Source organism: Podarcis liolepis, assembly GCF_965112155.1.
Source record: "Podarcis liolepis genome assembly, chromosome: 11".
In the NCBI taxonomy this organism is placed as follows: Eukaryota; Metazoa; Chordata; class Lepidosauria; order Squamata; family Lacertidae; genus Podarcis; species Podarcis liolepis.
In genome coordinates this window covers 34,368,343-34,388,983 of record NC_139565.1, presented here as the reverse complement: position 1 = coordinate 34,388,983, position 20,641 = coordinate 34,368,343, and the positions used below count along the sequence as shown (strand labels likewise).

Here is a 20,641-nt window from a genome sequence, read left to right as displayed (position 1 = left end):
TGCTTCTTTGTGCAGTCAGCAAGACAATATTTGCACACAATACTGAAGAGTAGCATCGAGCTGCTCATGCCCACATTGTAAATGTGGGCCTTTAGGTACAGCAAAATTTAAATTGAATGTACATTCCAGCCAGTGTAGACTTTACAACAGTATTAGAAACTCAGATATATAATTTAATCACCAAATAGCACCTTAAACCTAGGTTACAGATACCACAATGGAATGTCTAGGTGCCACTTTTTTTGCAATGGTGTCGCTGCTGCTGCTCTTATTTATTTCAATACCGCTTTATATTGCAAACAACTAATCTCAAAGCAGTATACAACACATTAAAACATCAAATAAAACAGTCAGAATAAAACAAATCCAGGCTTCAGTGAAAGTATTTCAGATCTTTCTCTATGTGACATTTTGCTTTCCCCAGTTGCCAACCTGGCATCCAGAGCTCTCCACGTGGTCGCGCCTGGTGCCTGGCTAATTTCTAACACAGCTTTACAGGTGAAATACCAACATAGGAAATGGAAACACATATTTAGACATGAGTTGCAGATACACTTAAAATGTTCCCCAGAACTTTAGCAGATAGGAAAATGGTAAGCTTGACATATTAACCTTAGTACTGTAAACAGACTCACAACGTGTCGTATAAGTTACTTTAATGTCGTTACTTGTTTTGAAGTACTTTTAAATTTTACATAAGCTTACTTTTCCAGTACAGTGGTATCTCGGGTTAAGAACTTAATTCGTTCTGGAGGTCCATTCTTAACCTGAAACTGCTCTTAACCTGAAGCACCACTTTAGGTAATGGGGCCTCCTGCAGCTGTCGCACCACCGCTGCGCAATTTCTGTTCTCATCCTGAAGCAAAGTTCTTAACCTAAGGTAATATTTCTGGGTTAGCGGAGTCTGTAACCTGAAGCGTCTGTAACCTGAAGCGTCTGTAACCCGAAGTACCACTGTACTTTGCTGCTTCCATTCTTCATTCACTGATCTCTATTATTTAATCATAGAATCATAGAATTGTAGAGTTGGAGGGGACTCCGAGGGTCATCTAGTCCAATCCCCAGCAATGCAGGAATCCTGCTCTCAACGGTCCCTGGGTGGGCTTGAACCACCACTTTCTAGTAAACAGAAAGATGCACTGACCCAATGGAGGTACATGACCATGGATACGATACATTCTATCTGCACTTTTACAACAAAAATCTAATCTTGTTTACTTGTATTGCAACAAGGCTTACCTTGAAGTATGCATACTTAGGATTTCAGCCGTATTATTTCCAGGAACTTGTGCACAGATTATCAAATTTAAGCAAACGGTTTCATTATTAGCATCACAGTCATTTCCAAAGAAAGGTATCCCTCATCTTGGCTACCTTGACTGAGTATATTCCAATTCAAAACCATGCTTTTAGTTTCCAGCTTCAGGTATAGTGGCAAGAAATAGTTTAAAAGTTATAAGCCAGCAGTCCTGGTGCACACCATTGAGTCCCCCATATACAGAGCCCTGCTTATGAAGTTGCCTTGTTAACGAGTCATTGATTCTGTATCAGAACATTTACCAACTCAAAAGAGCCTGCACACAGAGGGCTGTGTAGGTAATTTGGCAACTTATTCATGTTCATAAATAATGCTCTAACCTACTGTTTTATTATCTTACATGGCTAGTATCAAGCGAAGATAGGCAAAAGTGTTATAGCATATTGCATATTTTAAATTTATTTAATTTTGGCTTTGTAAGACACTTTGGGACTCCATACACTAAAATATAGGTTTGATTACAAAGAAGGCTAATAACAAGTTAAAGGGCTTGCAGTCATTAAAAAAATCAACAACAGTGAAGCAGATTGTCCCCAGTGTTTGGTCATGTAAACCCTCAAGTAGCCAGTACTATTGTTATAACAAGAGTAGTAACTATTTATGATTAAACAGCAGCAATTGAACTACACTGAAAAGGCATCTGTTGTGCTGGTCATAGATATAAACACCTCCGTAGTCTGGCTTCTGAAATCAAGAAAAGCCCTCCATCTTTGGGTTGTGCTCTATGAACTAACCAATGCAATACACTCCACATTCTGCTAGCTATGTTGTAAGGCTGCTCAGAGGCATGTTTCATACTTTGAACACTATTTACAAGTGGCTACAAGAAGGCTATAAGACGTGGGTGGCGCTGTGGTCTAAACTACAGAGCCTAGGGCTTGCCGATCGGAAGCTCAGCGGTTCGAATCCCTGCAATGGGGTGAGCTCCTGTTGCTCGCTCCCAGCTCCTGCCCACCTAGCAGTTCGAAAGCATGTCAAAGTGCAAGTAGATAAATAGGTACCGCTCTGGCGGGAAGGTGAACAGTGTTTCCATGCACTGCTCTGGTTCGCCAGAAGCGGCTTAGTCATGCTGGCCACATGACCCAGAAGCTGTCTGCGGACAAACGCCGGCTCCCTCGACCTATAGAGTGAGATGAGGACCGCAACCCCAGAGTCGTCCACGATTGGACCTAACGGTCAGGGGTCCCTTTACCTTTACCTATAAGAAGGCTAAGAGAAACTGTCTGCTACAATATAGTCAGAGCTAGTACACCTATATACTAGAACCTAGCACATATGGATGGTATAGAAGTCAACCCATGTTATACACATATATGAGTTCCCAAAACTTAAGTCAATTCAGAAGAGAGCCTCTTAGGCTGCTAACTAGAAACAGACTGTATGACACGAGTTCTGAAACCACTAGCTGCTGGTATTCTCTCACACATAAACTTTAAGCTTCACTGTATTCTCCGAGGAAAACATTCAGAGCCAAACTACACACAATCTTTTTAAATCCACAATCATTCTAAAAGAAGAAGCAGGAACTCAAAACTACGTGCAAATAATAAGCCCTAACTCACAGCAACAGTGCAAATTCTAAGTTCTCTGGGCAGGGACCACATCATGTGTTCTGTACTGTGCCCTAGCTAAATACCTCTAACTGTTTAGCAACAGAAGCAGGAAATATATTCAAGTCATTCCCCCTCCCCCCCATTTTCCTGACAACCCTTTTCTAGAAGCTGTATTTTAAGAAGTAGAAAAGCATTTTCTTTCAAGACAGCAGAAGAACAGGCATCTCCAAAACAGGTCAAATTCCAGACATCATACTTGCATGCCAGGATGGCCTCTTATCAAAACAAGTACTGGGTCTCTCATTATATGATCCAACTTCATTTTGTCACAAAACAAGACAAAGTCACATAGATGTTCAGGGGGAAGAGGTTGCCGGACTCTCCATTTATTCTTTATTTCAGCTTTATAGTGCCATTGTCAAAGCTCAATATGGTTTACATAAAAACATTAATAAAAATGTCATTAAAACCAAAATTACAACAAAGCCAGGACATCACAGTTTTAGATAATTCAGTTTTCAGAGGATTAAACCTGGTTCAAACACACATATTTCAGCTAATTAAGTCTTGATATGCATGAGCCTTCTGTCTGACCATCCCATCCTCACAAGACCCCTTCTCTTCTTGAGCATGCTGCCATTGACTCAAGTATCTATGATTAACTATAGTTTCCTACAGCATCTATGTAAACTATATTTACCAGGATCAAAACAAGACAAGATCTTAAATCAAATTCAAACCACAGTTTATGATCCTGGTTTATTCAAATCCTGGCAACCATAATTCCCAATTGAATCCATATGGGAAATGATAGCTAACTAAGACTTCCTGGGCTAATCACAGCACACCAAGAAGGAAGGAGAAAAGGGACAGCAGGCACAAGGCTTGCCCATATCTTAGATTATTAAGACGAGATATATACATACAAAGCTGGCCTTTGTGTTCTTCTTGACAAGACTAGTATTCATTTGACTAGCAGTCATATAACCTATTCCAAAGGCCTCTTACATTGGACCAAATTTGGCAGCTTGCAATTGCTGACACACTCCTCTGAAATTACTTTAGAAGAAATGGAAGATTTTATTTTATTTTATTTTATTTCAGCAATGTCTTGTCGATTCTACCACCTCATTAAAATTAACCCATCTTTTGGGACACACCCGTTAAAAATTACTATCAAAGCAGTTGAAAGAGAAATACTGAATTTAGAAAAATGTCCACAGCCATTATTACTATAGTAGCTTTAGTCATCAAAGTGAACCTTTTCTCCTTCAGCATAGCTATATATTTTCTTTTTCACAAAATGAATGTTCCTTATATAGTCATAGTAGAACTACATACAGGATATGAAATTATATGCATAAGTGACTCTTTAAAACAAATCAAAACATTCATATGGCACCCTTGCAATCTAGAGCCAGAAAGAATAAAAAGTTATCTACCACGAAAAAAACTTGTAAAAGCTGAAAAATAGTATTTTCCAACATAGAAATTCACCATCTGATGTCTTCAATACACTTACTTCCTAAAACAAAGTCAGCATAGGAAAAACAAATATTTCCCAAAATGAATTACTGGACAGAAAGCCAAATCCATTGTTTCCAATCTAAAGACTACCAAAACATACGCAGTCTTGTTGACTGACATATAAACCTTCACTTTCATCAGGTTTATAGTGCCACAGGCTCACACTGTACAACAGGCATGGGAAACCTGTGTGTGGCCCTCTCCAACTCCCAGAAACTGAGGGATGACAGCAACTGTAGTCCAGCAACATCTGAAAGATCACAGACTGCCCTCTCCTGCTGTAGAACTTCGCTTGTGTATTTACATTGTATATTAACAGCACTGTAATATAAATGCTCTGAATACTATTTAAGAGAGGTTTTTGATCAATTTTCTTCCTGAACTGATGAAGCAAATAAATTGCAGTTTACAAGTATCTTGAAACATGATTCCCAGCACCCAAATCTTCATACAAACCTAAACACAGCTTCTTGGGTGTAAGCCCCATTAAACAAAATTTCAGAGTCAACATGAATAGAATTTGACTTTCACCTTCTGTAATCCTGGATCCATTTAAGCATATATATTCCATTTAGGTCAACTGACATTAAGAATGCAAAATTGGAACCTGGATTGAAGCCATGTGTAATGTTTACATACAGCCTACAAATACTCATACAGAAAGATAAATGCATTCAAAGTATATAGCCACATCATACTCTTCCAGCAAAACATATACAGTAACTATTTAAAAGAAATTGTTTCTAAACTAAATGTTTCAGGTCAATTTTTTAACCTCCAATCATGCTTGTGGTTCAGAACATCATTAGTGTATAAAAAGCTCAGAAAGATGTTTCTCTCTTCCCTCCCACCTCTATTTTGATATCACTGCTCTCAATAGAACCATATCACTGGGGTTAAAATTGTACAGTGGTGGAAAAATACTATAATAAAAAGCAACATTGCTTTATAGATTTATCAAAGAAAAAAACAGTACATATAATTGCATATACAGCAATATCCAAAAGAATCAAGCATCTAACGATCCCCCCTGCCAAATTCTAGACTACGATCCTTACCCAACAAAGAGGACATAACACTCAAGTATTTTCAGATTTATTAGTTTAAAATATTGCATAGGACCAGGCAAACTGTACAAGAGGAATACAGATCCTTTGCTGCAAGCTGTAATGAATGGAGCGACAAATGTATTTAGATCAAATAGCACCATCTAGCAGTTCCCTAAACTTCACTTCAAAGGGTACTTATTACTTGGTGACAGTTGAGTGTAGCTAGTTTGTCTTCTATAACTAAACAGTTATTCACGTAGTGTCCTATCTTAGAGCATGCCTTTGTTAAGAGTAGAAAAAATATCAAACATTACAGCATCTCAGATGCATACAAACTTTCCAAGAACCATCAACACAGCTGAGGTCTACACCAGGGCCCTTTTTTACATTTGTTCCCACACAACCTACTCGGCAATATAGTTTACAAACTTGAAGAAATACAATAATCACAACTAAAAAATCCAGCTACTGTACATAACTTTGGCCAAGAAATGTATTGTTGTATTATGTACATAAACGGGTGAGAGAGTTTCTAAATGCTTTGTTTTAACTGGTTCTCTGGTTTAAGTTTATGTAACTCATCCATTTGTTTAACATTTTAGTCACACTATTAGTTTTTGTGTCCCTTTCTCCACACAGACTTAGACATGCCAAAATCAAATATCTGACAAATGATTTAAGTCTCTGTGGCCTGCTTCTTTGTCTCTGGAATCAGGAAGTAACTCTCTTCTTCAAAAGGTTGCAGCAAGGAAAACCTAGGTGAAGGTTCAGCACAAACTGCCTTGAGGGAAACTTCCCAGTCATGTTTAGCACATTCTCATTCTGAGTGAAGCTTCAAAGTTATGTACGTCAACATTTTTTAAAGACAATGTATACCAAAACCTTTTCTGGCTGGGGGTCCCTGATCTCAGAAACCTCACCCTAAGCCTGTGAAGGTGACGAGTGCAATGACCAAGCCTCTGTACAGGAGGAGTACTCCTGAGAATGATACTATTTGCCGTATTAGGTACTATATTTTGCTATCTGCAACAGGACCGAGCTTCATGACCAGCTCCCCTCTGTGTTCTACTACTTCCAATGAGGAAAATGAAAACTGTAATTATAACTAACTTCCAATGAGCAAAATGAAAACTTTAAATCACAAGGAAACTCACATAAAAACCCCTATAAATTATGGTTTACTTTGAATTTGTTAAGACTACTTTTCAATGTACTCTCTTTGACCAATTCTTTGGTAAAAATAATCACACAACAAGATGAAGAGAATGAAATGTCTTACTACAAGAGAACACAAAAATGTGTGTAGCATTGTTTACAATTTTGCAGATCAGGTGAACACTGTTTACAACAAGACTTTGTGTACTTTTTTAAGTTTTGGTGTCTTCATAGCAGGTGACTCAAGGTACTGCAATGGAAGTAATAACTCTCCTGTAAGGGGGTGGGGTGGGGTGGGGGGGTGTCTTCCCTTCATTAACACTGTAACAGACTTAAAACACAGCAACACCCATTTACTTTTGCCCTCAGCAACTCCCCAAAAAGGACTACGTCCCAATTCTTCTGGAAACCCAGGTCCAAGTTTTTCCTCTCCTCATTACAGAATGTTCAGTTTTACTGACAAACAACCCGAATTCACCTTTCAGCCTCAGAACACTTCCTACCCCAGCCCTTTATACACACATTTTTCTTTTTTAGAAAACAAAAACCCTGCAAACTATTGCAGTCGTTTTCTCATTTAAAAGCATATAGTACCCTTTTACCGCCAAACCTAGGCCAGAATGCACCAGCTGAAACAGTTCCTGGCTGTATGAAATAATGAGGGGGGGAAGAAAGATACTAGGTCTCGATTTAAATAATAATAATAATAATAAAGAGAGGGGAGAGCGTTGAGTGTTGTGGAGTTAGCAGGCAACGCAACGAGGCTTCTGTTTCTGCCTCCCCAGCGGAAGCTTTACACCAGCACACAACCCCAGACTCTTTTGTTACCAAAGTTACTCCAACACCATCTTCGTCCCCATCCTCCCCCCCCCCCAACAGCCCGACCCGGGCAGAGCGAGGGGAAAGGAAAACACAAACACGGGGAAACGCTCCCCAGCCCAAATACTAATCCCTACCCTAAGCCTCCCGAGGCTTGAGGCACTACACCGCCGACTTCAACCACTTTCTCCCCTCGCACAGCCCGAGAACTACAACCTTCCGCCGCCCGCCCGCCAGTCCTCCCGCGTCCGGGGCGGGCGAGGGGCTCGGGCACGTCCCGCCTCGCCTCGTCCTGCCCGCTCCCCGGCGGCCCGAGCTGAGGGGAAGCGCCCCGCGCCCCGGCCCCACCCCCCTCGCAAGAGGCTCCGCTACCCCCTGCCGCTGCCTGAACCGGGAGGGTCTCGCGCACTTCACTTTTTTACCACACACGCGGCCGCGCGCGCGCGCAGCCGCCGCGCACACACACACACAAACGCACACTCACCCTCCTGCCTACACCCCTACTTGTGGCATCACACCCCCCCCCCGCCCTCCTGTTTTTTTTTCCCCGCGCCGGGGTTGTGCTCCCCCGCGAGCTCCTGCGAGGGCCCCCCTCTGCCACAAGCGGGAAAGTTACTTTGCGCGGGGCGTCCGCGCGCCCACCTCCCCCGCCCCGTCGGGCTGTGCGGTCCGGCGGGCTGTACTCACTTCTCCCTGGCCTGGCTGTCGGACGGGACGCTGCTGTTGCTCTTGCCTTTGCCGTACATGCCTGCAGAGAGCTCCGACTGTCACGCACCTGTCAACCCATCACAGCCTCCCCAGGAACAGCCCAGTCACCATGGAGACGCCGCCACACACACACGCCATTGGCCCGCCGCGAGCTCGGACACACCTCCCGCGCCGTGATTGACAGGCGGAGACCAGGACAGGCTGCTCTCTCCTCCCTCTCCGCTGGCTCCCTCCCCCCACCAGCCTCCGGCTCCTCCTCCCCCTCCCGCTCTCCCTTCCCCGGCGCAAGGGGGAATTAGAAACGGTTCTAGAAGGATTTTAAACAACTGGCTGTTCCGTGCGCTTGACTAGCCGCCCTCCGCCGCTGCCAGAGACGGAGACTGCTGAGGAGAGACGGAAACTGCGGACTGGATTCGGCAGCCGGCAACAATGCAGAGGAGGGAGGCTCAGGCTTTCTTCAGCCCATGCCGCGCGGGCGGCTTTGCCCCCTTCGCCGTCCGTCCTGAAACCCGCTGAACTGGCGGGATATTCGCTTCGACGGCATCGCACCCCCTTCCCCCTTGCACCCCCTCGCCGTTTTGCTCAGAGCAGAAACGTTACCCGCCTCTCGCAGCTGCTCCACTAGTCTCAACCTCCTCATGTCAACAGCCCACGTGTGGCAAAGAAGAGGACCCGCCGCCGCCACCACCACTTCCTCACCCACAGCCAGAGGCACGCAGGGCCCCTCGGGTCCCCGCCCGCCAAACCCAGCAGTACAAACACCCAGCCCTTGTTTGCAGCAGAGGTTGCCTCAGGTTGCCCGCTTCCCCCACCCCAGTCAGTCACGAGAGTCCCTGCAAAACCAACTTACACACAACCAGCAGCTTGCAAACATCATCATGTTGCCACAATAGTCAAGTCAATAGGTGAATGGTCTCTCATTGTTACGGCCTTCGGTTAATAAAGAAACTCTTATGGTTGGTTGGAGTGCTCTGCTTCTTTCTCTGTGTCTGTCTGTCTCTCACACAAACAAACACAAATATCCAGGGTTGGCCCTGCGCTTAAGCAAAGTGAGGTGACTACCTCAGGCAGCAGATATATCGGGAGGGGAGCAGAAGTGAAATATTGAAGGTCAGAGATGCGTGTATCACAAAGTCACCCCCCTTAGCTGGCCTGCTGGCCTCAGGTGTGTTGGAAGGTGCTAAGCATTCACCAGTGTTGAAAAATCAACTGGCGGTCTAGTTGGCTTTTGCACCCACCCGCCTGCAATTCCCCATACTACTTGTACCTCACCTCAGGCAGGAAAATGCCCTGACCTTGACTACTACCACCACAATAATTCCAAGTGTTACATCCCCCCTGGAACTGACAAATAATAATAATCAAATGACACAAAGCCAGTCTTCATCTAATACATTCAGGAGGAGTATTGCATCCTAAAAATTATGGATCCAAGGGAGCTCTGGCATGGGGCTACAGATCCTCCTAAACCCATGTTGTGTTAATAGGAGACCTCCATGCATTCCATAGTCACTTCTGGGTGCATCTCCAGGATCCACAACATTCCCTAGGGACATGTTGCTGTAAAATCCCAAATCCAGTACACAGATTCTAATAGTAATTGCATGCAGACTTTTGAAGTTCATTATACAAACACACCTCATAACTGTCCCTGCTGCCAACAGCAAAAATCAAGGGTGTTTCCAAGTCATCACAGAACCAACATTCAAGGCACAGCATTTTCTGGATCCATATCACAACTTTTACAATGTAAAGAAAGTGGTTCATGTGTGTTTTAAGCAATGGTGGGAAGAAGGTTAGACCACTCTAACCAGTTTCAGGTCAGTTTCTCTAATGGACTTCCTAAAAATTCCTGGTAGCTGAGATTCTGGCAAAGTATGCTGGAACAGAGGAATCTGGGTCGTATTCTACAAGGTGGCTCCTGTGTTCTTAGGTAAGAGTTCATACAAAAGGATTGCATACCACAGATTAGTTATGCTTTAACTGTTAAGAGATTCTGACTTTGCACTCTTGCTTTGTAAATTTAAAATGCAGCAGTGGGCTATAGGGATTCCATCAAAAAGAGTAGGCCACACAAGACTAAAATCAGCTCACTCCTATGTGGGGTTAGGAAATCAAGTTAGGAAAAGGATAGGGAAGTCTGTGCTATGTTTCTGAGTTTATTCATCACTGTGATATATTTTACAACATAGCCAGTATGGATGTGTGATATGGGGATATAGTGATGTCAATGATGATGATACAATGTCAAAAAAATATAAAAGTTATTAAAATTCACTAGCAGGGTGTGTGTGTGTGTGTGTGTGTGTGTGTCAGCAGAACCATAATTTTCACAAATTACAAAGAAGGAATTAGGATTAGGAGTCTATACATAAAGAAGAATAGAGGACAGGAAATTGTAGTCCTGTCAGCCTAAGTTCTGCCTCAGATAAAACAGGAGAAAAGGCTAGAACTGTTAAAAGCAAACAAGCAACCATGATGCTGCCTTTCTGAGTTAGAACCCATAGAATGCCTTCAAAGGGGTCTGGGGCTTTTGAATTTTGAATCGTTTAGAATTATTTGAGAGTGTCAATAGACAACTAGATAGAAATGAACTGACAGACATACTGTAATATATTTGGATTTTCAAAAGGTTTTGACAAAGTACTTCACAAAAGGCTTCTATGAAAACTTAGCAGTGATGAAGTAAGAGAATGTTCCTCTTATGGCCGGATATGTAACAGGTTTTAAAAACAAGGTAATGTGAGGAAGGAACAAATGGGAAGTTTTTACAATGGAAGGAAGTAAGCAGTGGGATCCCTCAAGTCATGTGTTGAGACTGGTGCTGTTTTGCATTCCTAAATGATTTTAAGGCAGGGGTGTAGATGTAGAACAGTGAAGTAGATATGTTTGCAGACAAGACCAAATTATTCAGGATGATTAAATCCTGAACAGACTATGAAGAGCTCCAAAGGATCTGTTCAATTTGGGTTTTACAGGCAACAGAATAGCAGATGTGGGTGTCATTAGATAACTGTTTGGTACTGCCACAATTAGAAAACTGTGTACAATTCAGGTCACCCAATCTCTGAAAGGATATCACAGAGCTGCAGAAAGGTACAGAGGAGAGCAACTGAAATGATCTGTGGGTTACAGTATTTTTCCTACAATGGAATTATAGAGGTTGGGGATGTTAATATTTTCTTTTGTTTATTTGGGGAGGGGGGAAAGTTGGCATGCAGCACAATCTAAACCTAAGATCCAGCAGGACCTCAGAGTTTGGATTTGGTAGAGCTTGGCCTCTCCAAACTGAGCCAGGGCTCAGCTAGGGCTGCACAGAGTTAGTCCTTACCTGCACCTGAACTAAGTTTGGAATACAGGTAAATTACACTATCATAATTTACCCCAGCTAGCCAGCTGCCTGTAGTTTGGATTCCTGAAATTTGGAAGTGGATGGCAAACAGGTAGAACAGATAAGAACAGGACCTGAAACTGCTGGTGGCAGGGCAATGGGGGTGGCAACTGGTTAAATATTCTCTTAAGGAAGTGGCAAAAGATGTTGATCAGACCTGGAGGCTCTGGCTACCCTCACCTTATCTTGCCATCTTTGGCTGTTGTGTGGCTGGGACACAATGGTTCTGCTCCACCATGGTGGCAGCGTGGTACCGTCCAACTGGAAGGGCCCCAAAGAAGGAACTTGTAGTTCTTATCCAGGGAAGTAGCCTGATCCTCATCCAGTTCCTCCATCACACATTGCAAGGTCTGCAGGTCATGGGTCATGACACGCAAGTATACATTAGCTCAATATAAATTGTCCTCTAAAGGCCAATGAAAAGAGAGAGGCCTTCAAAGCCAGTCAAAGGTATATGCCTGTCAGGCTCATAGTAACACAATAAGATGATTTTGTTTCATATTGTAACAGAATGATGAGTGTCCCCTTTTTGTGTACGATTGTCTAGTTAACCCATGACTACATGGGACGTTATAAAAATGTAAAGGACCCCTGACAGTTAAGTCCAGTCGCATATGACTCTGGGGTTGTGGCGCTCATCTCGCTTTACAGGCTGAGGGAGCCAGCATTTGTGCGCAGACAATTTTTCCGGGTCATGTGGCCAGGATGACTAAGCCGCTAGATCACAGAGCCACCTGCGTCCCCCATGGGACGTTATACCTAACTGAATTTAGCTAAGAGGCTCATACTGCCCCTATATTCTACAGAGTATGATGTATCAATAAATCCATTTTAGATTTGGAAGGGGTGCAAGGGAAAATAGGGCTTCTAACATATCATAAAGCCAAATGGATTACTTAATACCTATACCACCCACAGTGGCAGAGCTTCATGCTCCGGCACTGGGGGGCAGAGAGCAGGCAGGGACGGGGCTGGCGTGCCTCCTGGGGGCATGGCGTGTCGCCCGAAGGGGTGTGATGCACCTCCTGGGGGCATGGTGCATGTCCTGGGGGTGTGACACGCTGCCAGTGGGGGCGTGGTGCCCAGCGCGGGTGAGGGGAGCAGCCACAATGGCACCTCACTGGGATTGCGCTGCTGGGGGCGGTGCGCTCCCCCCGCACTCCTCTTCCTCCACCAGTGACCACCCATTAAGTGAAAGATATAGGAAAGAGTGGGAAACAATGGTACTAGATTTATTTGATTGCCAGTTTGCCAAGGGTTACAAAGACTGGTTTATGGAAGCCATCATTGACACTTAATGGCAGCCAAGAGGGGAGTAGGGAATTTATGGAACTGGAATCTATCTAATTCCCCCCCCCCAACCTACCCCTGTGCTTTGGGGTAGGCAATTATTTGTTGTTGTTGTTGTTGTTGTTAAGCAGCACAATCAAACAGAAATATCCTATTAAAATTATATAGACCCATGGTTTTCAACCAGTGTGCCATGGCACCCTGGAGTGCCTTGAATGCTGGTCAGGGGTGCCATGGGCAACACTGGCCTCAGTCCCTCTTTCCTCCCTCCCTCCTCTGATGCCCTCATGTGTCTCTGCCTCCCCAAGGCTTGCACAGCTGTCTGTTGCAGCAACCCTGGCTACAAGCTCCCCAGGTGAATGCTGCCTCTGGGACTAGCCAAGGGGTGCTTCCCAGGCCCCTGTGGGGCAATGTGAGGAGGCACCTTTCTTTGGGGCAGAGGGGGGCAGCTCAGAGACCGGGGGGGGGGGCAGCTGCAACTGCTCAGAGGACTCTGAAGGAGAAGAGAGAGGAGAGGCGGCTGAGAGAACACTCCACAGTAGAGGGTGTTTGAAAAGGGGTGAGAGACTCCCAGCTCTGCAAGCAAGGGATTACATAACTGGGCTCCTGAGCTCACACAGAAAGAATGTAGCTGGCCAAGGGAGCTGTGGACTCAAAAAGGTTGAAAACCTCTGATATAAACAATGAGTAAAATTAGCTTTATGAAGGATAAGTCTATCAGTGCCTACTGGCTCTGATGGCTATGTACTATCTCAAGTATGTCTGGAATACCAGTTCTGGGGATTCACAAGACAGGACACTGCATTCAGGTCCTCCTTCCAGGCTTCCCAGAGGTATATGGTTGGCCACCATGAGAACAAAATACTAGACTAGTTGGGCCTTTAGCTGACCCAGCTGGGCTCTTCTTAGGTCTAACCTGTTTCTATCTAAACCAGGACATTAACACCAGCCCCCAAACCAATTTCCTGCAGTGTACTCAGGTTTCTTCTATGGCAAGTCTTTGTTCGAAAAGAATTCTGCTAGTTTTAGGGGTGGCTACTCAGATTTCACTGTGCCTCTTTGAAGTGGCGTGTGGTGCATGAATGGTACATTGAGTGGAAAAGAGTGGTGAATGGATCTGGTGCAGGCTCAGCAACATGGGATCTGTGTCTGTGAGGTTTTTTTCATTTGTAACACCTCCATATGGATGATTATAAAACATATCATGCTGACCCACAGAGCTGCTGCTGCTCTTTGTTCAACAGTATCTCTGGAGGTGAACTTTTCCCCTTCAGTTTCAAGTTGTGTGACAACTCAGTTGTCCTTTTTTATAATAAAGGCAAATCACTGTTACCAAATGGATGCAATTCTGCAAGTTATCACGTTCCAATTTGCTATCTCAATATTACGCCCCTTACTGATGCTATTCCCTCAACTATTCTGAGGCCCCAGCAGTGATTTTTCCCACCAAAGCGATAAACGAACAAAAGATTCAGAAGAAAACTCAGAAAAGGCTTGCTAAGGTTCACATACCATTCCACTTCAGTGAGCCTGAACTAGTTTATGGTTCTACAACTGCAATTAAACTTTCTGGGTTTCAACCTGCTTCAATTTGAAATATCAGCCAGACCAGTATGTGATGTATCAAATAAAGAATGAACAAATTTAGACTACTACAAGCTTTGGGAAGATATTATAATCTTTTATTCTGGTTGTCATTATTTGCTAAAGAAGAATGCATACAAAACACAAACCATTGAAAACATGAAAAACATTTCCCCACAATGTATAATTCCTTTGCAAATTGTTTTGTAACATCTGAAACAAAATACATTGCAAGATCCCAGAAGGTGTGCAGCATGTTTAACAATAAATAAGCTCGGCTGTATCCAATGGATCTTACCTTGCTTGTAACTGAGCCCAATCAATGCATTTTATCTGGGAAGGAAGTCATTCTGAATTCAGGACAATTTTAAGGCAAGTGTGTAAACTGCTTTGCGATCCCTTGCACACTTACTTGGAAGTAAGCCCAGCTGAATATAGAGGGATTTACTTCTGGTTAGAATGTTAGACACATTTATGGAAAGTATGATATTTTTTAGTCTTCAGAAACATAAATAAACAAAGCAAGCATTTGAAACAGATTTACATTTATTAGTAAAGACTTAAGACAGCCACTGCCTACTGGGGGTTAGGAAGAAACATGCTGTAATAGTAATGCACTGAATATTTCTAACCGCAGAATTTCTTATACATGGCTACCTCTTGTTAGCTGCTAAACTGAATGGATCAGAGGATTTTATTCTGAATAGAAAGGGACAGGTCCAACCTGAAGGGAAAATACACACAAGGTAAGAGCTGTTTAACAATGGAACAGACACCCTCAGGAGATGGTGGACTTTCCTTCATTAGAGGTTTTTTAACAGAGGCTGGATGGTCATCTGTCATGGATGCTTTAGCTGAGATTCCTGCATTGCAGAGGTTTGTACTAGATAACCCTAGGAGTCCCTTTCAACTCTACAGTTCTATGATTCTATTATTCTAAATTCATATTAATCATCATATTACCATAAATCTAAAACTTAAGTTTGGGAAGACAAAAATCCATTCCGATAAATAGGCAAAGAAATGGTTTGGTTAACTATGATTAGACTGCATAAAAATGGGGGCGGAAAACCACCATTTTATTCTCATGAGAAGACACTGAACATTAGCATCTAATTACTCAAGGAAATAAGTAATGTTACATTGGTCCCTGCTCCTGCCAACCTAGCAGTTCGAAAGCACGCCTGTGCAAGTAGATAAATAGGCGGGAAGGTAAACGGCGTTTCCGTTCATCTGTTCGCCAGAAGAGGCTTAGACATGCTGGCCACACAACCCGGAAGCTGCACGCCAGCTCCCTCGGCCAGTAAAGTGAGATGAGCGCTGCAACCCCCGAGTCGGTCACAACTGGACCTAATGGTCAGGGGTCTCTTTACCTTTTACCTTACTCAAGGAAATAAGTAATGTTACATTGGATTTGGCCAATAATCCACATAACTCTGTATCTACTGGTTGCATCAAAAAGAATGTGCAACAAACAGATCTGTTGCATGTCATTCTGAACTTGTGGCACTACAAAGCAAAGAATGCCCTAATCACGACAGGGCATTCCCTGATCACTTCTGCCTGGTAGTCATAGAGGAATCTATATTCCTTGGATTTGTATCATATTGGTATAGACTTATAGGCCAATAGTAAAAGAATTGTATGACTAGTTCAGCACCCTTGGGAGAGCTTGTGGATTTACATTTCAATAATAGCCCCACCTATCACAGTGAAAACATTTTTATTTTTTTAAAATCAGGGTGAGGAAATCAAAAGCTGTTTCTGAGATGCTGTAGGATGGCCAGCACTTCAAATAATAAGAATACAACAAATACCCACAAGCCCTTGAGAACACCTAATGTGCTTCTCTCAGCCTGCAATGCTGCAATGAGGAACAGGATGAATTTTCTTCATACATAGGCCTTGGCTGTGGATGCAGAAATGTGCCTATTTCACATAAAGGTTAAATTTTCCAGTTTTGCAGGGGGTTGGACTAGATGACGATTGGGGTCCCTTCCAGCACTAAAATTCTATGATTTACCCAAGAAATTATGGCAATTGATCAGGAGCATTTAGCAACACAGTTATTTTAATTAGAGTATAACAGTTAGCTGATCATCTTCTGTTCACAATAGAATACAGTGGTACCTCGGGTTAAGTACTTAATTCGTTCTGGAGGTCCGTACTTAACCTGAAACTGTTCTTAACCTGAAGCACCACTTTAGCTAATGGGGCCTCCTGCTGCTGCTGCGCCGCCGGAGCACAATTTCTGTTCTCATCCTGAAGCAAAGTTCTTAACCTGAAGCACTATTTCTGGGTTAGCGGAGTCTGCAACCTGAAGCGTATGTAACCCGAGGTACCACTGTACTAGGCTCTACTGCATTATTGGGGGAGGGAGACCTTCTCTCTTACAGAAACAAATATGGATGTACGATACAGGATGACCTCTGATAACCTCAGTTGACTCATATAATAGGTGAGGTATTGTGTTAGTTTTGTGCTTGGGATAGTTCCAAACGTGGCTGGATTTCCAAATGAAGCTGCTTATGATTGGATGCAAGACTGGGGTTGCCCAGGTGTATCAGAATGTAGAATTTGGACTGTACCCAGTAATATATCATTACTAGGATAACTAATCTCTTCACTGAGCCTGCAGTTTTTAAAATCTATTAATCTGTGTTTGCATAAAAGATTCTGAAACAAGCAGTAGGATTTGAAGCGGAAAAAGTAAATGGCCAAAGCAACCATACGGTGAGAGCTTTGAAAAACCTTTATTCAGTTTTCTAAAACAAACGTTGGGTGAGTTTTCTGTTCCCCAGGGAGCCTTTTACCATTAAATGTCCATACTAAATATTAGAGATGAGCAAAATGGTTCTAGTTATTCTCTTATTTATTTAGCTCACATTTGTGAATTAAATACCATGCCAATGGTATGCCATTTCAGTCATGCTGAACCAGCACGTTTAAACATACAGCAGCTTCATGTGACGTTTTTGTCCCGCTTGATGTGACAAAATTTTTAAGAAGCTGTGAGAAGTGGTGAGAATAAATTTGAAATCATCTCAGTCTTGTGTTTTAGATTCACAGACTGATTCTGTTATGCCAGTGGTTGCTACGCAGGGCTATGCCAGGGTCACACGCCAGCCTAATTTAATTGTAATCGCGTGCACTCCCAGCAGCAAAGCAGAAAGCAAAACAATACAAGTAAAAACAAGAGATAACATAGCAATACTAACAGGCACTTCTGCCCGTTCCTAGCATCTCTTCCTCCACCCATCACCAACCATGGGGCTTAAACCAGTGATATGTATGACTGACATAACAGAATCACAATGCATAATTTGACAGTATCAGTGTTGTTGGACATTCCACCAGTGTAACGGAATTCAACAGTGATTTTATCTCCTGCCCAGCAAACATGATTCCAGGGTGGGAGTGCATTGTTAATTCTCCAAGGAACAGAGTTTTTCAGACTTCAAAACGTTAGCATCTTCTGGATTTAGAGATCCCAAAACACACTTTTAAATAATTTTCTTTTTCTTTCTCCCCCCCCCTTTTATTTGATAAATTCAAAAAGAAATATAACGTAGAATTTGCATTACAAGTTGATAGAAACAATAAAGACCACCAAAGGAAAAAACACTAATAATTTTCCAGTTAACTACAATATCAATCATCTTCCATTCTATTATTCTGCATTTCATATCTTTATACATGACTTCCCGTCTACACCTAATGTATTTACCCAATAATTTTCATGGACAATCTATTTTAGCATAAAACTATGTTACTTAACCTCACCTATTTTGCAACACTTACATTTAATTATTTATATTAAATTTTATATTTAGCCTTTAAACTACCTTTACATCTTCATCACAGTATGTGGTGCTGGGAAAGAAAATCAAGTCAGTTCAATCTTCTCTGTTACCTTGAAATAGTACCTTTACATGATGTATAGAAAGTATTTTAATTAATATATACAATTGAAAATGAGGAAAACATTGTACCAAAATATACTTTCTATTTACTATTCACCTTTCATACTAACAGGTTCCACTTTCAAACAAGTCAAGCAAAAAATTAATCTGCAATCAAATTCTCACACCATAGCTTTGTTTTGTAGGTGAAGATATCACATTGCCTTTGGATCCCAACTTCTGCTAATATTTGTGTCTATTCTTTGGGCCAATCTGCACATGCAGGAAAGTTCTGCAATTCTTCGTCCAATTTTTTTTAAATGAAAACACAGCAGAGATGATTGATAGGGAATGAGGCTGTTTAACTGTTTCCTGGCTGTTTGTCTTCTGAAAGTTGGCCTCTTCCATGCCCCAACGGTTTTTCCATCTGTGGAGAAAAAGATGTGAACTCATATCTTCTCCATTATAAGAAATGCCCTGGTTGATCAGACTGGGCCTATCTATTCCAGTATCCTTTTCTCTCCGTGGAAAACCAGATGCCTATGGGAAGACCACAAGCAGGACATGAGTAGCACTCTCAACAGCACTCTCCACACTTTTGATTCCTTGCAGCTAGCATTCAGAAGCATATTGCCTCCAACACCGTCATCGTGGCTTGTAGCCACTGATAGCCTTGTCCGCCATGCAAGACAGAAGCATCTAATGGGGTCAAGTTTGAGCAGTCAAATAACAGGAAGATATTTACTAGTCCATTTCCTCCACTGCCCCAAATTTCAGCCCTTCATGGCATCTTTTCATTATTATTTTTTAAGGAGATGAATCACTGAACTGCCCTTCATGTACAATTCAGCCATCTGGCATGATCAGAAGGTAATACTGACATCCCACGAGGATCACAGATGCCAGCACAGCATAAGGCCAGGCACCAGGGGCCCGCTGCCAATATAACTGTGTTGTGCCACTGCTAAAATCTAACCCATAACACCTCTGCTGTGGCTACCAGTGCTTCTGCGGTTGCAGCTGCCCACTGCCTTGGAGCAGCAATACGTCATCAAGACACTTTGCTGTAGTGCTGGGAGGGAATACCACCAATGTGGCTTTTGTCTTCCTTGCTGAGTCACTCCACCAGTCTATCCTCTTGTGTGTGAAGTGCTAGATGATGGCTGTTGACTTGCAAGGAAGTGTGTGGAGAGGAATAATTAGAGCTGAGATAAATTGTGATGAACTATTAACTGTGAATGTTCCCCATTTGGTGAAAAAATGACACATTATGCAGTCAAGAAGCTAAGCTGTAACTTTCTGGATCTCCACTGAGCATGGCATATTTATTAACTTACTATATTACACCCTATATTCCAATTTCGTTTCATGATACTCCTGGCAGCAGTAGAGAGAGGGGTACCAGGCAGTCTCTCGTCCAAGCACTGATCAGACCTAGACAAGCTTACCTTTAGCAAGTTTGCTGCATTTGCACCATGCAGAATTTCCCCCAACTCTGCTTAAAAGGAGAAATTCATCATAGGAGTTTTTGTGGTGTTGTTACTGGAAACAATGCCAACTGCTCAATGTGGTTATCCACATACAGTTTTTCCCATGATAGCTGCATGTCCTTTAAAACAGCTCTCGGTTTGATTCAGCATGACTGTGGTTAACCACTTCCAATGCAAATACGGCCTTTTAAATTGTCCGTATTAAAGATTACAATAATACGAAAGGCACTGTTAGCTCTGTTATGAACAAAGAAAAAATGTTCACTGTTTAATTGATTGATTTAAAGAGCTGTTTATCTCATTTCTCCCTTTCAGGCATATTTTGATGATACATTTTCTACCATATGTATTTTCCCATTCCCTGTACTTTTCTCTCTCAAGGGGAAATTCTGGATTTTTGAAAGCAGATATAACGTGTGCTGGATTATAGCGTTGCATGCTTCTGTGCACATATGCCCTTCTGAAGGTTAGAGAGGCTGTTTGCCAGAAGAGAGGAGAGGGTATCATGAAGCAAACCTAACGGAATGTCTGACCCTCTGACCACTTTCCTTAGACTGTCAAAGTAATACTGGAGTCTGTTGCCATAAGGGCAGTCTCCATGCAGAGAATTTGGATTTCCTAAAAATCCAAATGATCTGGTCAGAGCCTGGCGCTACTGAACTTTTTCCAGCTCTGTGACAAGTCAGTACCTTCATTATCATCACTTAGCAGCTGTCATTTTTCTAAGTACTGTAGAGATACTAAACAATAACCCTGCCTGCAGGTTCACAATCAAACAGATTCAAAAGGAAGAAGATATGATGAGGGAAGAGGAAAGCAAGTGCTGGAACAACTGCACATTCCCTGGCTGATGCA

General features: G+C 42.7%; 1 protein-coding gene across 8 annotated transcripts in view; it reads right to left on the bottom strand.

The window, feature by feature from the left end:
• Positions 1-8,292, bottom strand: part of SSBP2 (single stranded DNA binding protein 2) — a 117,797-nt gene extending 109,505 nt beyond the window's left edge. For 2 of the 8 annotated variants that reach the window (XM_083465470.1, XM_083465472.1), the window contains exon 1: positions 8,109-8,260. In XM_083465470.1, coding sequence (XP_083321596.1) covers positions 8,109-8,167 — 59 coding nt within the window. In that variant the 5' untranslated portion in view covers positions 8,168-8,260. Of the gene's footprint in view, positions 1-7,558; positions 7,645-8,108 lie in introns of those variants that run through there. The other 6 variants (XM_083465466.1, XM_083465471.1, XM_083465468.1 and 3 more) reach the window with 6 other exon arrangements.
• Positions 8,293-20,641: the final 12,349 nt, after the last annotated feature.